General features: G+C 40.3%; 1 protein-coding gene across 3 annotated transcripts in view; it reads left to right on the top strand.

Moving 5' to 3' along the window:
- NR5A2 (nuclear receptor subfamily 5 group A member 2) overlaps positions 1–19,529 on the top strand; it is a 133,452-nt gene that overhangs the window by 31,795 nt on the left and 82,128 nt on the right. For all 3 annotated transcript variants that reach the window (XM_020784676.3, XM_020784680.3, XM_072998065.2), the window contains exon 4: positions 2,124–2,773. In XM_020784676.3, the coding sequence (XP_020640335.1) occupies positions 2,124–2,773 (650 nt within the window). The remainder of the gene's footprint in view (positions 1–2,123; positions 2,774–19,529) is intronic.

Genomic DNA, 19,529 nt, shown 5'->3' with positions numbered 1-19,529 from the left:
CATGTACCTACCCTGTTTCCCCTAAAATAAGCCCTACCCCCAAAATAAGCCCTAGTTAAGTGAAACCCTCCCCTCCACCATTGTGCAGCAACCAGAAGATGACATGACTGCATTTGAATAAATGTAGATGGTTGTACATGGCAGAAATAAAACATCCCCTGAAAATAAAACCTAATGTGTTTTTTGGAGCAAAAATTAATATAAGACCCTGTCTTATTTTGGGGGAAACGGTACTGCACTGGCTTTGTTCCTATATGAAGACAATAATCAAGCAGAGGATTCCATTTCCACTTTTGCAACACACCTTGCCTTTGGTGTTCCTGAAAATATGCACACATTAGAGAGAGCCTCTGGAACTACAGAGGTAGTAGCAGTCCAAAATTAAGCATTAAATTCATTACAATGTAGAAAAAGAATGACACACAATAGTAGCTGGTTGGTTGGTAAATTGTCCCAATGCATGCGTGTGTATGTTCCTGGTTGGCTCCAGAAAGACATACCTGGTGTGTTTTTGACAGTCTTTCATACTCTCCTTTTAAAAAAATCATACTCTTTCATACTCTCCTTTTAAAAAAATTATCCCTCTCTTGCTGTTTCAATACCCAGCTTCCCTTTTTCTTATCAGCAGACCAGGGAGAAACATAACAGTTTCATAATTGTAAATGCCTGTGACATTTATATACATGTTTTCTCAATGGTGATACATGATCTTAAATCTGAGTTCATAAATTACAGTTGGGGCTGAAATCATTATTTGTTAACACATCTTTATGATAATGTATGAGACTCTCTGCCTACCTCAGACTTTCTAATACATTTTTAATGGTAGGCTAATCCTCAAGATAAAAGCTTACGAGTATCACCTCCAGCCATCACAGTGTTGTCACCAAGCTGTCAAAAGGCCCTCCTTGCTATCTAATTGCCAGTGGGACAGAGAGGCTGGGTGAGACCCTCTCGCACTGTTGTTGCCCTTTTCAAAGTACAATGTGGTGCTGCCGCAACAGAGACCACAAGGCAGCTGCTGGGGGAGGGGGGTGATCCCATGACTTCTTCCCTGCCCTAATGCAGTTCTAAGCTGAATAGCAGCCGTAGTGGAAGAGTCAGTGCACCTTGGGTGAGAGGGACAATTGGCTATTTGAGCAACCAACCTCACAAAAACCTCTTCAGAAGCTCGGAGTAGTGGTGGTGAGAATAAAATTGTGTGTGGCCGAACCAAAGTTAAAAAAAAAAGTCTAATGGCATTATAGTTGTTTCACTCCACCACCATATATACATGCTTTGAAAAACCCATGATCTCCCTAATTTCCAACAACACAAAAAAGACAGAATTCAGAAGTTATCTAAAAAACATCCATTTGGCTGAGTTCAAAAGTTTAGAACACATGTGTGGACATTTTAAAATGCGGTGCTTAAAGCCCAAGAAGCAAAATGAAACAAAACAAAAGAACAGTAAAAACTAATTACTTTGGGGCCCCAGTAGGAGGATTTTGTTGGGTGGATTTCATGGTTCTCTTTTAGTGAATTTGATGGGGACTTGGTCCATTGGTTCTTTCCTTGTCCCAAGAACATAAGACCCAGTGGCTGAAATCTTGTGGAACTGTGCAAAAGACATTTTTGAAGGCAAATTGCTTCAATTTAAGAAGTCTGCAGACATTATCTGTTGGCCACTGAGTCACACAACTCAGTATGCAACAAATCACGTCTCTTAACTTGAGATCATTCACTTTCAAAAATGGCACCATTTGGGTTACACCATCACAGCTAGGCAAGAGGATTTTGGCCAATATTGTGTGGTGATTAGAGTCTTGGACTGGGACTTGGTAAATCCAGGTTCGTGTTGACCCTGAGCTATGAAATTCACCAGGAAACTGTGAGGAAAAAGTGAGGAAGAAGAGAGCCATACATTCTTTACAGTTACTTATTACATTTCTGGCATCTCCGTCCATTGCGGAATAGTGCTCACTGCCTTGATCTCTTCAGAGTAAGAAAAGTCATGATTAAATAAGATGGTGGGTTAAAAATGAAAGTTTTCTTAAATTTGAAAAAAATAATTTTCATTTGCTTCACAGCTGCCATTTAAGACCTGTCCTTGTTGTTGCTTTCCCTATCTCTGCTTTCAACAGCAGTGAGAGCTGACCGAATGCGTGGGGGTCGAAACAAATTTGGACCAATGTACAAGAGGGACCGGGCACTGAAGCAGCAGAAGAAAGCTCTCATCCGAGCAAATGGACTCAAGTTGGAAGCCATGACTCAGGTGATTCAAGCAATGCCCACTGACCTAACAATCTCCTCTGCCATCCAGAATATCCATTCTGCCTCCAAGGGCCTACCTCTCAACCATACCGCCTTGCCTCCCACAGACTATGACCGGAGTCCCTTTGTCACCTCTCCAATTAGCATGACCATGCCACCACATGGCAGCCTCCAAGGATACCAGACCTACGGTCACTTTCCCAGCCGTGCTATCAAATCCGAGTATCCTGATCCTTACACTAGTTCCCCAGAGTCCCTAATGGGCTATTCTTACATGGATGGTTACCACCAGACAAGCTCACCGGCAAGTATTCCTCATCTGATCTTGGAACTCTTGAAGTGTGAGCCAGATGAACCCCAGGTCCAGGCAAAGATCATGGCATACCTGCAGCAAGAGCAAGCCAACCGAAGCAAACACGAAAAGCTCAATACTTTTGGGCTGATGTGTAAAATGGCTGACCAAACCCTCTTCTCGATTGTTGAGTGGGCCAGGAGTAGCATCTTCTTCAGAGAACTTAAGGTATGCCATACGATTGTTCTTTTTATGTGACCTGATCATGAAATCAATATGATTAGTCCCTTAGCCTAGCATGGTTTGCCGTCGCTTACCATTCTTTGGCCAAAAGTCTGTTTAATAGGCTGAGAGTGAAATGGGAAACTATCCCGTGTAGCTTATCGTCTTCTTGGTCAGTAGCAGTTCATGGAAGGGCAGGCTCCTGTTCCATAGATTTGCACATTGTAAGAAGTTCTAAAATAAGAGATTTTGGGGGAGTGGGACAGGGGGAGCTTGTCTGAGATTTTTTTCTTGCAGAGATAATTTTACCGTGGTGGAAAAATATCCATTTTTAACCTATCATCTTCTAGTATATTAGGTGCCAAGGGCAGTACTGGTGTGAATGGGGCAGATTGTTCGCAACAGTAGGTGGGAGCTTCTCTTTGTCTTTGCAGACCTATTACGTGTTTATCTGATCCTCAGAAACAACAGAGGGATGAAACGGGGGGAGAGAAGGTGAACTAACAATATATGGATAAGAAGCAGGGCCAGTCTTACTGTCAAGCAAAGGGGCATGGTTGCCTCAGGCAGCAAATGCTGGAGGACCCAGACTAATAGCAGGGTGGTTGAGGATAGAGCTATGTACCAAGCAACCTGCTCTGTGCCTCTTAAGGTGTATCACAGTGCCTTTGGATGCAGAAGAAGATGCTGAACTCTCAGCTGAGATTCAACCTATCTGTATGTGGAATGGGAGTGGCACATCTTATCCTTAGGCAGCAAAAGGTGCTGGGCTAGCTTTGGAAATAGGGAAATGTCAGCATAGGAATAGGTGTGGTAGCAGCAAAACTCGGAGAAGGGTGTCCACAAACCTTGGTATTTGATGTATGGTGTGGCTGGTAGCTGGTTTGATCCCAGGCAGCACAGTTCACTTGAAATAAAACTTGAGAGTATAAGCGGATCAGTTGAGCTGGCCTCATTTGTAAGGCAAAACAGAATTGATAAAGAAAGACCTCAGGGCCCAAGAACCACATAGAACAGGATACCAAATGTGAAAAGTCGTCTCTGGTTTCTCTCAAGGTGTGCAATAGCTATTCCTTTCTAGTTTGCAGTCTGATTATTAGCGCTTCTTGTTGCGTAAGCTGACATGTAATCCAAACAGGGTGAGCAGCCAGAAGGCCTACCTGCATGGTTGTACCTTATTCCTTGCTTTGTCTTAGATTTGCTGCCAAAACACTTTGTGGGCTAGATGTAATGTGCTCATTAAATCTGTTCGCTAACAGTTAGAGGTGGCAACTTGGGGGAAACAGGTGCAAGGCAGAAAGGTTGCTTCCACTCCTAACTTGTAAGCTTCTCAGATGGGCACTCCTGAAATGACAGCATTGATTTAGATGGACTTTGGGTCTGAACAACAGATCTCTTTACTCCTTAAGGACTATGCTAGAAGGAGAACATGAATGGCAGACACATGTGCGGTACTGTGGTGGTAAAATGAGTGTCAGCAACCGGAGACTTCTGGGCCAAATCCGTCCATCTCAAAGATGTTAAAAGTAAAGGTAAAGGTTCCCCTTGACAATTTTTGTCCAGTCGTGTTCGACTGTAGGGGGCGGTGCCCATCCCTGTTTCCAAGCCATAGAGCCAGCGTTTGTCCATAATCAGTTTCCATGGTCACGTGGCCAGCGCGGCTATACACGGAACGCTGTTTACCTTCCCACTGAGATGGTCCCTATTTATCTACTCGTATTTGCATGCTTTCGAACTGCTAGGTTGGCGGGAGCTGGGACAAGTGACAGGCACTCACTCCGTCATGTGGATTCGATCTTACGACTGCTTGGTCTTCTGACCCTGCAGCACAGGCTTCTGCGGTTTAGCCACAGCGCCACCACGTCCCTCTCAAAGATGTTAGCTGGCTTCAAATCATTAACCTAGAAACAAAACTAGGTGGTAATAATTCTTGTCTCTTATACAGTGCTTTTATTTCAGGTATTTGGAACATAGGTGTCCTTTCAGATGTTGTTGGACTACAACTCTGATTACCCTTCACTCCAGCTATATTGGCTTGGAATGATGGGAGCTGCCACCCAACATCATCCCCTGGGCCACACATTCCCCTGCCTTTTAAAAAAATATATAATATTTATACCCCATTCAACAGCTTAAAAGGTTCTTAGAGTTGCTGACATATCAGCAAAAAGCAGGACAAGTCAATCTATGCACGGAGGCTTGTAACCTTACAAAAGAGAGAGAAAAAATTTAAAGAGAAGGGGAATGGAAAACAAGAAATTTCAAGACAAGTCCCTGATGTGATGTGGTTTATTTAAGCACTTCATGTAGTGAGTGACACATCACTGTGTTGTTACATCATTGCATTACACTTTGTATTATTTGGGAAAGGCATCTGTAGCAGTTGACTTTGACAGTCGAAAGCTTTATCTGCACAGACGTGCTCTGAGACCTGCTTCTTATTCTCAGGAGACTTGACAAAAAAGACAAACAAACAAAATGTTGGGAAATGACAACTGTATAGATAAGTGTACTGTATGTGCACGCACACACTCTGGGCCAAACACATCTACCAGTAACTATCTGTACCTGTATTTTTATATCTGCTATCTGTCTGTCATCTATCAGTATTGTTATTATAAACACATTTGTTATACAAATAAGAATTTGTTATACAAATAAGAACATAAGAAGAGCCCTGCTGGATCAGGCCAAGGGCCCATCTCGTCCAGCTTCCTGTATCTCACAGTGGCACCACCAGATGCCTCTGGGAGCACACGAGACAACTAGATACCTGTCTCCTGATACCCCTCCCCTGCATCTGGCATTTAGAGGTACCTTCCTTTTAAGCCGGGAGATTATATATCCCCATCATGGCTTGTAACCTGTGCTGGATGGACTTTCCCCCCAGAAATCTGTCCAATCCCCTTTTAAAGGCATCTAGGCCATCACCACTTCCTGGGGCAAGGAGTTCTACAGACTAACAACACGCTGGGTAAAGAAATATTTTCTTTTGTCTGTTCTCACCCAACACTCAATTTGAGTGGATCTCCCCTGGTTTGTCTATTTATGTAGTGCTTGATGATGAAAACCTTTTTTAAGGACTTTAAAGCCCAGCCACCCGCCTGTGTTGTTGTTTTTATGGTGGATTTTTGTTGCCAATTATTACTTGTTCGATTTATAGGACTTAATTGTATTTTGATGTTTTATCTAGTAATCATGGTTCAAAGGCAGCTAATGATTTAGAAAGAAAGAATTCTGTATAGTACACTTCCCAGTATAGGTAGAGAAGACAGGTTTCCACTCCGAGAGGACATCAGCCTGTAAACCCAGCCAGTTGGGACATGGACAGGTAGTCTGCTGTAACAGTGACATGATAGTAGTGGTTTGTGAGGCATCCAAATAGAAATAGGAAAGGGTTTTGCCCAATACAACTGACAGAGAGGCCTCTTCTACCTTCGCCCCATTCCCATGTCACATGAGTGCCTGCTTCCTGACTTCCCTAACCATATGCAAAATCACCTCAAGACATGCCAGGGTTACAATTGTAGTCTTACATGTGTCAGAGCAGAAGCACCTCATACAATGAACTTACATGCTTGCCCAAAAGATAGGCGCCATTTGACCACAAAAGGGAATTAACATGGGTTCTATTTGTTTGCCCCAAATTATGAATATGAGTACATGATATGAACAAAACTGTTTGTGCTAATACAGATTACTGGTGGACCTATAATAAAGCCACTCACCTGTATGATTTTCAGAATATGGAAAAGATGCTTTTTTTGAACCACAGCTCTCAAAATCCCCCAGTATGAATGACGGGATTTATGGTTCAAAAAGTAACTTCTCCAAATGATGAAAACAGTGCAACTTTTAATACACATTATTACCTAGTTTTTTTAATCTAGTAAGAAATTTGAGGGGAAATAAAGAAATAGTAAAAGTCTTCACGCTTATTGTCAGAATCCTATACATGACAAGTCTGATATGTGGTGAGGTGTATGTAATATGCTCTGTTACTTTCAGAGACAGCCTGAGACATTGAGATGTCTGAGGCAACAGCCAAATGGCATTTCATTTTGACAAATGTGTAGCAAATGAAATAACTGTCAATTTGCTACCCTTAAAATCTTCCACGCGAGGCAAGGTGCCTCATCTTGCCAAACAGTAAAGCCAGATCTTGTTACTGGTACAGCATATAATAACTTGTAAATGCTCTGTGAGGCTATTCTAGTGTTACTCTGGTCGTGTGAGATATGATTTCATTTCTTCCAATAGTTTCAGCACTAATGGCTGTGACAATAACGTATCAAACAGGATAAGTTAGTAACTTCTGGTATCTGTATTAGGGGCATGAGATATTAAGTTAATTTAGTATGAAGAATAAATTTTTGCCCATTTGGACAGACACACGTTTAGCAAAACTTGTTTTTTCCTCAGTGTTTTCAGTGTCACTCTTAGAAACTGGAAATAAACAAGAAGGTTTCTTCAATGACTCACGGGCTGTCGTCCGTCCTATACATAATTGTCTAGAACTAACTCTCACAGAAAAGGTGACGCTAATAGGCTCTAAGGGATATGTTTCTGACTAAATCTGTCTCTCTCATTTGGTAAAGGAAAGGCTTCTTTGAAAATGTGTTGCTAAATAAAAATCTTGTATTGGAGAAATTTAATAATGATTTAAAAAAAAGAATTAAGGTAACAATAAACACAGGAAATATACATGAATAAAGTGTTCTAAAAAGCCAGGCAACAAGTCTTTAAAGACTATAAATACCACCTCAGCTAGCTCACTATTATTAGCAAAGGTTGAACAAAAGATGTCCAGAAATAGATACGATGGCCTGAGTAAGGGATGGTATGAAATGTCTTGTTTAACCTTACGCAGATATTGTTGCCATAGCATAGGAAATGGTTTTTAGCTGGCTCATGAGTTCTGCTGGGATGAAGGATGTTTCCATGTTGTGAGTTTGCCAAGGAAATTCCTTAACAGGCCTGTTTGCTAAACAGAGGAAATATCAGCCTACTGGGGTGTCACTCGATGTAAAGGAAACATTGATCTTCATTCTTTCGTGGGTTGCTGTCAGACTGGGCTGCGGGCTTGCAGGGGCTTTAATGTATTTAGAGTGATATTTCACATTTATGTTGCACTTTTTCTGTGTGGAGCTTCAATGGTATAAAGGAGTGGGAATCTATTGAAAGTATAATTGGTCTTGACAGTGGACCCTTTAAATGCTTCCTTCATCCCTCAAGCGTCTTCAGCATTCGTGCACACACTAAACGTCCCCTCTCTCACACATATTTAGAATTAAGGATTAGCTTTTAATTATGCTACATAATGTTGTGTCCAAGCTTCTACCTGTTAAAGCAGTGGTCCTCAACCTTGGGCCTCCAGATGTTCTTGGACTTCAACTCCCAGAAATCCTAGCCAGTGGAGGTGGTGGTGAAAGCTTCTGGAAGTTGTAGTCCAAGAACATCTGGAGGCCCAAGGTTGGGGAACACTGTGTTAAAGGATATGTTGAATAAAAACTTTCCCCCCTCTCTCTTTCACTAGAATTCATTTATCAAAAGGCTAATAGACCTCAACTGAGTCCTAGTCCAGTTAGGACTGGGGCAAGACACCTGGTTGTCTGTGGCAAAAAAAATCAACAAGATGATGCCCCCTCCCGTTCCACAAAAGGCTAAGTAGACTAGCAGCGGAATTTTCTTACAACACCAGTGATGGGACACTGTCCTCCAGTGGACCTCCCAGTGGCAACTGGCTTCTGAGTTGCAGAACAGGCTGTATGTTTCTCCTTTAATATCTAGCTTTCAGATTCCAGCATTTGCCACCTGAAGTAAATGCCTCACTCTGTTTAACAGTAGGACTGGTCCTTTATCCATTTTTTTTTCAAAAAAGAAAGATACCAGAGCATCCCAGCAGGGTGATAAAAGTTTTCCTGTGTTCCAAAAATAAAGGCTGCCCATTCCATGCCTGCAATTTCCAGTTCCTTTGTGGCTGGACAGCTTGCAAAGATGAATTCACTCATAAGTAGCCACACTGCAACATCAGTGTGGGAGTCGGAAACAGATGTTCGTCAGGCTATGCAATTTCTTGTCACTGTCACTGTCACTGTTACGTGGCTCTTCTCCCAACAGAAATTGTTTGTGGCTAGGAAAGAATGTAATGGTGGGGGCTTGAGAGGAGGACTCATTTTACAAAACTTTTATATTTCAGTTGCTGAGTGGAACACTGTTTTTAAGAGAAAACAATGATTTGGAAGTGAACTTTTTAAAAACAGAATACAGTACAGTCTACTCATAGTGTGGAAATTTAATTGTAATTCAGCATTTGTTTCTGCAGGTCCTGAATGCTTCCCTCAGTTTTCCTCTCTTTTCAGAATTTCCGAGAAATAGCACAATCTAGCTAGAGTTAGACACGTATCAAGCTGATTGATTTTTCAGTTAGAAAGCTTGATACGTAAAGTTAAAACATATAAAAGCTGTTGGATATAACCGTATTGACTGTATTGTGTCCAATACATTTACGATAAGAAGAGTAGATTCTTGGACAATTGTCTAATTGTATCCATTCAAAAACACAACAAAATTCTTCCTATCCTTTTTTTAAATAAACATGTTATAATTATCAAATTATATTATATTCATTGTGTCATTTTAATATGATTTCTAGCTAAATACTTGCCTAAATTAATAACTATTTTTTCCAGGTTTTAGTGTGCTGTTGGGAGAAATTAATACACATTTCCTCATAATATCTTAAAGTTGTTCTTCCAGCAGCTCAGATATCACTACGCTTTAGTTATGAAAGAGAAGCAAACAATTGCGTTTAGAACATTGGCTTCAGTCTCCACATATATAAGCATACAGTTAAAATTAGGATTCATACTATGTTTTTGTAAGAAAAATCCTGAGTATAGGTCTTACTTCACTTCCAGAATTCTGTGGTAATTTTACCACTGCTGAAAAATCCTAGTTTTTATATAGATGAAAAATGTGACGTTCTGCTCATCTGTAAGTCAGCACAGAGATAATATTTGGTCATCGGCATTATGGTCAATCAGAATAAAAATAAGTTTAATAATAATAGAATAAAAAAGGAGTCCAATACAACAGTCAATTAAATTATCAAATATGAACATCTGACAATGTCTGTGGCCATAAATATAGACCAAAATCCTTTAGTTTAACATGAGTTGCAACTAAAGTAAGCCCATTGAATCAATGGTGGGATACTCTAGCGTGATTTATTACACTAAGCAACAAAATTTCAGTGAATACTTAAAATCTTTAACATTGTGTCTCAGAAGTAAACATTAAGTTTGAGAAACCGTTATGATTACAAAGCTCAGATTTAAGCAAAATAACATTAAAATAATGAAAATATGTTTTTCAAAAGGTGTCTCAGTACAGTATTTGTTTGATCATAGAAGAATGGAGTTGGAAGGGGCCTACAAGGCCACTAAGTCCAGCCCTCTGCTCAATACAGAAATCCAAATCAAAGTACAGAGGATTGTCTCATTTTCTCCTAATCACTGCTTCCTGATGTATTGCCCTAACAGTTAGAAAGTTTCCCGACATATCCTGCCCCTCCTCTCTACAACAATTGTTCAAGTATTTGAAACGTGCTATCATATCTCCCCCTCAGTCTTCTTTTCTTAATGCTAAACACGCCCAGATCTTTGAATCTTTTCTCACAGGACCTGCTTTCCAGTCCCCTGATTATCCTTGTTGCCGTCCTTTTGCACCTATTCCACTTTGGTGGCATGCTTCTTACGGTGCAGTGTCCAGAACTGCACGCAGCACCCAAGATACACTCAGCTTTTGTTTCCTTTGAAATAAAGAATTAAAGCAGAACATGGTCACTTTCCCAGAGAATTCCACTTACTGCCACTTATTCCACCAATGTATCTCTGTTGGTTAGAATTAAAGATGGCTAATCGTCCATTTTTATAGGAGAAAATTATGAGCAATACAAGCCAGGAATTTCTTGGATGGGCTTTATTTAGCAGAATTTGCCCACCAACAGATATCAAGATAATTTAAATCTCCCATTACTACTACACTATTGGAAATTCTTGCAATTCGTTTTTCAAAGCCTTCATCCACCTCTTCTCCTTGGTAGGGTGGTCACTAGGAGACTCCAGCTATCATAGTCCTTTTGTTTTTTGCCCTAGTTATAATAATCCGGATGGTCTCGATGGGGCAACCAAGCTCATTCTCCTGTATTTCTGTGCAGGAATGTGTATATTTGACATATACTGTGACTCCACTTCCCTTTCTATTCTTTCTGTTCTTTCTGAACAATTTATATCCTTCAGTTTCTGTATAGCCGTCATGGGACTCATCCCACGAAGCTTCGGTTATCCCTTAGATGCCATATATACCCTTCTGAACAAAGATTTCATTCGTATATAGACACATACTCTATGATCTGTGGTCTGCTTTCCTTTGTACATGTTCACAGTTTCTTACCACCTGCCTTTCTTCGATTGTTTCTGTTCTTTGTATTTCAGAATATGTTTTATGTTTTTTGTTTTTGCTTTACTTTCTGTATACTGCCCACAGTAGCAATTTGGTAGATGGATGGCATAAAAATTGAACAAAAAATAAAATGAAATAAATAAAAACATTTTAATTAAGATTATTATTAGGCCCCATTAGAGCTGCTCAGTCCATTCCTCTTATTGTGCATTAGCCTTCATCTGTCTTTGCCTTTGAGTTAGGTTCTCCTTCCCCCTCCCCTTCCAATTCAGTTTACAACCTTCCTGATGAAGTTCTTTGCGCTGTGGCCAAACACATTCTTCCCAGTCCTGGGATGACTTATGTTACCTTAAAACCAGATATCTTAAGCCATATCATGATTATGTTTTAAGCATTTTTTAAGATATCAGTCATATTTATTATTGGATACTTGTTTTTTTTCTCACAATGCAAAAGAAATTGATCTCCAATAATATATATAAATTATATATGTATGGATGTGTGTGCGCGCACTTTTGTATATACATACACAAAAGCACATAACTCCTTTTAAAGGATTCCATGAGTTTCCAGAAACCTTTATAATGCTGAAAGTAATCTCTAGCCATATTGCTAACAGTAAACTGTGGTTTCATTAAATGATTTCCTTTAGACAGCCAGTTTCCCTGCTCTGCTTTCTGTTTTCATTTGTGGTAAGAACAGAATAAATAAATACACTATTTGGATAAGAGGGAACAAGTCCCTGAAATTGTATATTTTTAAGAGTGTGAGTATGATCTGGTGCATATCTAAGGCCACCTTTCCTCAAGTGAAGATCTTGAAATCATGATTAGTCCATGGGGAAAGTATAATCCTAAAGGGTGTGTGGGAATATGTCCAGATTTCCCCGATGAGGGATGTTGCAAAGCCTCTTTTAACGTAATCTGTTGTAGTGTGCCACTACAACACACTGTGTCCATCTCTATACTTTAAAATAATAAATAAATTGTGGATTCCAGGGGTGAAGTGCTGTCACCAGGGACATCGGAAAAATAATTCATCCCTCTTCCTCCACTAAACCAAATTTTTAAAAAGAGAAAGAGAGAACAAAAATACTGTAACAGGCAACTTTTTCTGAGCACTTTTCAGGGCACAGCATGATTTGACAGATATTTTGAGTGGGTTGTTTCACATTTTCAGCAATTTCCTAACCTTTTTTTAAAAAAATATTAAAGGATGAAAAAGTAATGCCAAAGTAATACAGTACTCAAAATAATTAGGTACAAAATATTATAACATTAAGGTCCATTTTTTTCTTTGCTTTGTGAAGAGTTAAAATCCTAGTTTTTATATAGATGAAAAAGGTCAGCCCACTTCAGTGGGAGAGGGAGCACTGCTTTATTTTTTAAAAAAACAGCAGATGGACATTCTGAGCCGGAGTAGTCAATATTTCATCCAGTTTGTCCCAGAATCTTTAGTGTTCTTGGTTGTATCCAAATGATATTGTGATTGTTGTTGCATTTAGAATTTGCACTTCATCTGATGCATTGGATTCTTAAGGCAGGTCATAATTTATGAAAATGGAAAAATTAAATGTCCATACCAGACAAGCTATTAAGTCACTGCAGGGGTGAAGGTGGATTGTATTAGACCCTGCTCTTTCATCTGCACCCAGCAGAGAAATCCTGAATGTATAAAACAGCTGGGAAGTGTTATCTGTATTCTACAACTTGAAATGATTAACCAAAAGTAGAAATTCATTCTGATTGAGGATTGTTTCTTTCTTAATGGCCATTCCTTAGGGCTGAAGGCCATGACTACATATGTCAGAAGTCTCTAAATCAGCCTTGTGTTTTATATGAAGGTTTTGTGTTGAAGAAACATAATTTTAGGTGTCTGCGGGAAAATATTTGGTAAATACTCTTTGGAAACATTAGTCCATTTGCAAACCCTAAATTCTACTTATTTGTTCCAGTGTATTTACTAATGAAATTTATAGATCCATCCTGGTTTTTAGGCAAAAAGTAATGATAATGTTGACAATGAAGTCATCCAGTTTCAGCATTTATTACCATTTCATAACAAAAACGTGGTTGAAGTCTGGAAAATAGTGAGTGCTGTTTTTGTTTATTAAATTTCTCTTTTTTTGTTTTGGTTATTTTGTTTATATACCAACAACAAATGAACAAATGTTGTCCAATATTTAAAAAAAGGTGGAAATGGGCACAAACTGGATATGGAGATGGAAAAGACAGGAAGTGCACAGATACGTAATTTTATACATGTGTCCATCCTTGTGAGGAAAAGATGTTTTGATGTGCTGATGCATTCGCTGCACATGTATGCAAATGTGTGTGCATGTGGATCCATAATACAAGCACACTTCCATCCCTGACAAAGTTCAATATAGTAAAGGCTTGCCAAATATATTTAAATTGCCACTGTGCCAGAAGTACTATTAGATCCAGTGTGAAGTTAAACGTTTGAGAACACTGTTATGGTCCATTTATCATCCACAAAGGTTCAGGATGGGCTGTTGGCAGTGGACAAAGCATGCAGATGATGAAGAAAAGCCTCCTGCACTCAGTGTGTGCTTGTGTTGGTGAGGAGGCTGCCAGTGATCTTTGGGGTTAACGAATAAAGGAGATTCTCGCCAGTAAAATGTGACAGGAAAAGATTTTTAAGTGGGGGATCAGAGTTTGTGTTAAGAATGAGGAACATGTGGCCCTCCAAACATTGCTGGCACTGGGGTGGTTTAAAGAGGGGTTCCTTAGCCATATATCCCCATATATCCCTCCCTACTTTACGAGAAAAAGGTTTGTGGAAACACATGCGGATTTGTTTTGCATTGACAAGGAAAAAGTAATTTGAAAAGGGAATTTTCAGCTCTTACCTAACGTTGCTTTGCAATGGCCCTCCCCTTTCCCCCTGTCCACGTTAGCCACCACGGTGCTCCGAGTCTCCTCTTTTGATCTCTGGCAATATTTTTCTCTGTTATGTCATAGAGGTCACCTGGCTCATGTGTGACAAACTGCCTGCATAAGTCACAGCCTCAGTGGCAGAGATTTGTAACCATGTCCCTGGTCCATTGCCTTTGAATTATTTCACAGGCCCTCTGCTTTACATTTGCACTCTGTCGGAAGATGAACAAGGGAAGGGAGTAAAATCAAGGGCAGGGTCTCATCCTGAAGGACAAGGGGAAACAGGTGGAAGGTTAATGGCCCTGGAGCGTATCCACAAGCCTCTCAGGCTTGATATATGGGCCTCGGGCCTAAAACAGGCATTGGCTTTCAAAGATATATTATTTCATTTGAGGAGAGACATTCTGGAGATCCTGCATTTGTCTGCTGATAGATGATCCTCTGTCCACAATTGGTTATGGCGTGTGAGTTTTCCTTGGGCCTGCTCCCGTACATAAAAATTTTGCTGAGCTCTCCAACCTTTCACATGCCTTTAAGAATGGGGACGTGTGCGGGGCTTCTGGCAGGCTGCAGGCTGGATTTCTGTCGCTGCTATTTTAGTCGTTCCTTTTGAACCACTATGGCAAGTTCGGAAGGAGGGGGAGCCGAGATGAAAGGCACTTCTGTTCATTCATACATAACCTGATAAGGGGCGGCCTTGCAAGAGAAAAACAGAAACAATGTTAGGAATCAATTCTCTCTCTCTCTCTCTCTCTCTCTCTCTCTGTGTGTGTGTGTGTGTGTGTGTGTGTATGTGCAGTCACAGGTGTGTGTGTGCCTGTGTGTGTGCGCACGCGTGCGTGCATGAGAGAGAGAGATGGGAATGGGGGAGGAATCCTTTAATAAAAGACTTTCTACCCTGTTTTCCCCAAAATAAGATCTAACCAGAAAATAAGCCCTTGTCTGATTTTTCAGGATGCCCATAATTTAAGCCCTACCCCCAAGATAAGCCCCAGTTAAGTGAAACCCCGCCCTCCACCATTGTGCAGCAACCAGAAGAAGATGACGTGACTGTATTTGAATAATTGTAATTGCTGTACGTGAAAAAAAAATTAAAACATCCCCTGAAAATAAGCCCTAATGTGTTTTTTGGAGCAACAATTAATATAAGACCCTGTCTTATTTTCGGGGAAACGTGGTAGTGACCTTTGCATAAAGGTGCACATACCAAGACCACATGTCTAAGCTTTTCAGAATTAGCAGATCTCCTACAAATTTGACAATTACTACTTACATCACAGAAAATCTTATTTTTATATATTTGAAGTGTGACTGTGAGGAGAAGGTTAAAGAGGATCCTAAGTGAGAAATGCCTTTGGGGCCCAGTCCCCAGCCCCACTGTGGCAGTATTCATCTATAGTCTTTGCAATACTTAGCATATTTGGGAATGTTGTCTCAAAGTCTATCCCTGTTCTGCTGGATTTTATCTAGAACAAAATGATGTCAAAGTAGAAAAAGACACATCTGTACATGCAAAATTTTTTTTGCAGGATTACTTTGCTAATCCTCAAATAAGATGCTGATTAGGTTTGTGTGGAAGGATTGCTTGTTTGTTTGAACTCATGCACACTTACCTGGGAGTAAGGTGCTTTGAACCCAGTAGGGTATGTGCAACCATAATTGGGGGGGGGGGGAAGCAACCTGGAGCCTTTTAGATGTTTTCAAGTATAACTGGTTGGGGTTTATGGGAGTTGTATTCCAAAGCATCTAGAGAACATCAGGTCATCCCCTCCTGATTTCAGTGTTACTGGATTTTTAAAAATCAGTGGAGAGAGATAGGTTGCTCTCTCGCTCTCTCGCTGTCTCTCTCTCCCTGCAGACATTTCAACATGAAACCTCCATTTTCAACACCTTCTTCATCTTGGCAATCAGGGCAAGTGGCCAGCTCACCCACCCACAAGGCCATGCTTAACCCAGAGGAAAATGAACTCCCATGATCCAGAAAATACTAATAAACAGATTGTTTAAAAATAATGTTTACAGAGCTGTTACCCACAAGAAGGAAACAATTCTCAAAATTGTTTTAATCAAATTCCTAAGCACCCTAAAAACAAACATGGTTATTTATTTATGTACTAGTTACTCACTTAGATTTCATTGTGGCTTTATAAGACAACTCTCCACAACATCCCATTATATTCTTCTTGTGTAAGAAAGAAATAAGTGAACATTCTAAGGCCACTTAGGGTTGTTTTGCTGACAGAAGGTCCATGAGAAGAACTGGGATGAAGGCAAAGCCTCCTCTCCCGGTGTCTCTTGTGTTCCCTCAGACCTTCTCTAGAGAGCTGGAAAAACTCATCAGAGTAAATTTACAGATAATGGGAAGAGTTCTACAAAGGGGGAAGAAAAGTCCCGTCATGCTTGTGTTCATTTGCTAGGATTTATACTATATTTCAATATTTTTGTTTGTCTATTTAATTAATATAATGGTTTGTGTCAGTGCAAAACAAGTCATGTATGGAAACTATAAATCAATGGAGATAAAACTGTTCAACAATCTTTGAAATGTAAGTGCAAATTATTTCTAACTTATGTGATCAGTTTTCATTATTCCCACAAATAGGATTTTTCTCTGGGCACTTTTGAAACTGCTTTTAAAATCTGGGTGAAGGCAATACATATTGCTTACAATTTTCCTAGCTTTTAAAGCATTTTAGATATGATGATTAAATAATTCTTACAACATCCTTTCAAAATTTGTGGAAGTATGTTATTGGAGTTTTGGAAAATTACTTTGGTAAAAATTTCTCTCAGGGTGGGCAATGGCAGTGCTGACTAGCAATTTCTGGGAGTTTTAGTTAAATTCAGACCATATTAGAGCAGTGCAGCAGGGATTTGCATGCATAAAGATCCTAGTTGAATTTCTAGCATCTGCACATCATAGAATCACACTTGTTGAAAAACAGCTCTGACAATTGCTTTTGGGTGAGATGTAGTTAATTGATTTTTTTAAAAGGTGTCAGCTTCTGGGATTTTCCCTTGCTTGGTGTCACTTTGTGAATGGCAATGAACACAAAAGGGTATCCTATAGACCATCTTGACTGCTGCCATTAGTGTTGTCTGTGCTCAGGCTGACCTTTGCTACTTAAAGCTTGGCATCCTTTTTCTTGCTGGCAACACAGGCATAAATATTGTGCATAACATTTTCCTGCTACTTTGAATCATGGACACAGAAGCACAATATCCCACATTCATAAACTGTAACATATTTTGTTTTTTTGTTTTGAATAATTGAATTTGCAACATGGCAGATGAGGTAGGTAACAATAGTGTCAATGTATATCCAGCAGTCTTAAGGTAAGAGTTTGGCTTATGGGTCCCATTTGTGTTGTTCCTGTACCAGTTAAATGCTTTGTTGGATACAGGATTAAGTTGTCCTCCTTCTCTCCAGTATTTACATGGACCCACATCTGGCGAGGACACTCCAGAGAGGAATCAAATCTCAGATGCTCATCTGGTGTGCCTTCCTTTGTTGAAGTTAAAGAATCCCGTTGCCTTGCATTGTTTAGTAATCAGTTTAGATATGAAGTTGTCTGCACTACGGGAAAGAGAGGTCTGCTTGCTTGTCCATAAAACTAGGAGTAGTAGTCCTTTTTCTGAACTGTTCGTCTCAAACTAATGCTGTGCCTTTCACTAAGTGTTTGTTCTAAACTTTTTATTCCTGCCATACTGAAAAGGGGACAAGATTAAGCACAGATATGTGTAGTACTTTTGTGATACCTTGAGGCACATAATTTGTGCTTCTGGAGGCTGCAAGCAAATGCAGATTGTTACAGTGCTAACAAAACGTTAATAGCTGATGGCTTTGTGCAAAACCAGTGTATTCTATGTCTCTGTGACCAAACTGTACACTCATTTGCTAGTATATGGTGTGGAACTGGACCATAAATATTAGAGAGATAAGATTTTTGGTAAAACTAGCAGGGTGATTTGTGACACCATGGCAGCTACCCCACATGACTGGTAAAAGCCCATATTAAGTTGTTAATTAAAAAAAACAAGCAAACAGAAAGCCCATATTGCAATGTCGGAGCAAAAAGAAAAGAAGGCCATTTATATTTGTAAAACCAAGAACAAGATTAATTTTTTTACTGCTCATAGGTATCTTACATATAAAACGTATATACAAGAATGAAATCATTTCTACTATGGCATCTTTGCTAAAGAAACAACTTCCAGCAGCTCACATGTGGGCTGGTTTCTTTCTGGATTCAGTACTAGGAGAGAGAAAGAGAGGGAGAGGAAAAAAAGAGCAAGGAGAAGCCTTATGTGTCATGGAGAGCCTAAACTAAAACATACATTCCCCGTCTATTCCTTCCCTCCCTGGAACTATCACAGGTGAGGTTACGATATATCCCCCCAATGTAAAGGTAAAGGTAAAGGTTCCCCTTGACAATTTTTTGTCCAGTCGTGTCCGACTCTAGGGGGCGGCGCTCATCCCGCTCTTCAAGCCATAGAGCCAGCGTTTGTCCAAAGACAATCTTTCCTTGGTCACATGGCCAGTGTGATTTAGACACGGAACGCTGTTTACCTTCCCACCGAGATGGTACCTATTTATCTACTCGCATTTGCATGCTTTCGAACCGCTAGGTTGGCGGGAGCTGGGACAGGCGACGGGCGCTCACTCCGTTGCGTGGATTCGATCTTACGACTGCTTGGTCTTCTGACCCTGCAGCACAGGCTTCTGCGGTTTAGCCCACAGCGCCACCACGTCCCCCCAATGAATCAACTAAAATTCAAGCACAATGGGTCTGTGGATCATTTTAACCAAACCATATTTGAGAAAGTGCCTTGTGGTGTCTGTTCTAATATTTATGTAAATGCCTAATGTTCAGGTTACTATCAAACCATAAAGAAGAAGAAGCACCATTCATTGGGTTACAATAATTGTTCTACTGTATAGCCATAGCCTTCAACTCTTTCGAGGCCCAGGAGACATCTTCAACATCAGATCTTATATTCTGTCTGGGGTCCCAATTGCTCTATGGGCACACCTAAATCACTATTTTATGCACACACACAAAGACTGTGCCGGTGCATCAGTAAGCTAGAGTGTCTCTCCCTGTCCTGAAGCCAATCAGTGCTGATATTCAAATGTGGCTTTCTAAGGGTCCAACAGGCTGTGGTGAGAAGGAACTCATATTTGAACTTTGGCCAATTCTTTACTGTACCTCTTTCTCTGGATTTTCTCCTCCTGCTCCTCCCTGCTCTTCTTCCTCCTTTTCCTTTGTCACAGCATATGCTTGTCAAGTTTCTTTCCACATTTCTCCATTATTCTGCATGTTCTGTGATGCTGTGGATAGAATGGGCACACAGAGAAAGAAGCAGGGCTGTACCTCTTGGCCCCAGCTGCTTCC

The sequence above is a fragment of the Pogona vitticeps genome, chromosome 4 (genome assembly GCF_051106095.1).
Source record: "Pogona vitticeps strain Pit_001003342236 chromosome 4, PviZW2.1, whole genome shotgun sequence".
NCBI lineage: Eukaryota > Metazoa > Chordata > Lepidosauria > Squamata > Agamidae > Pogona > Pogona vitticeps.
The sequence above is the reverse complement of the archived record's forward strand: the minus strand, read 5'-3'. Positions and strand labels throughout refer to the sequence as shown.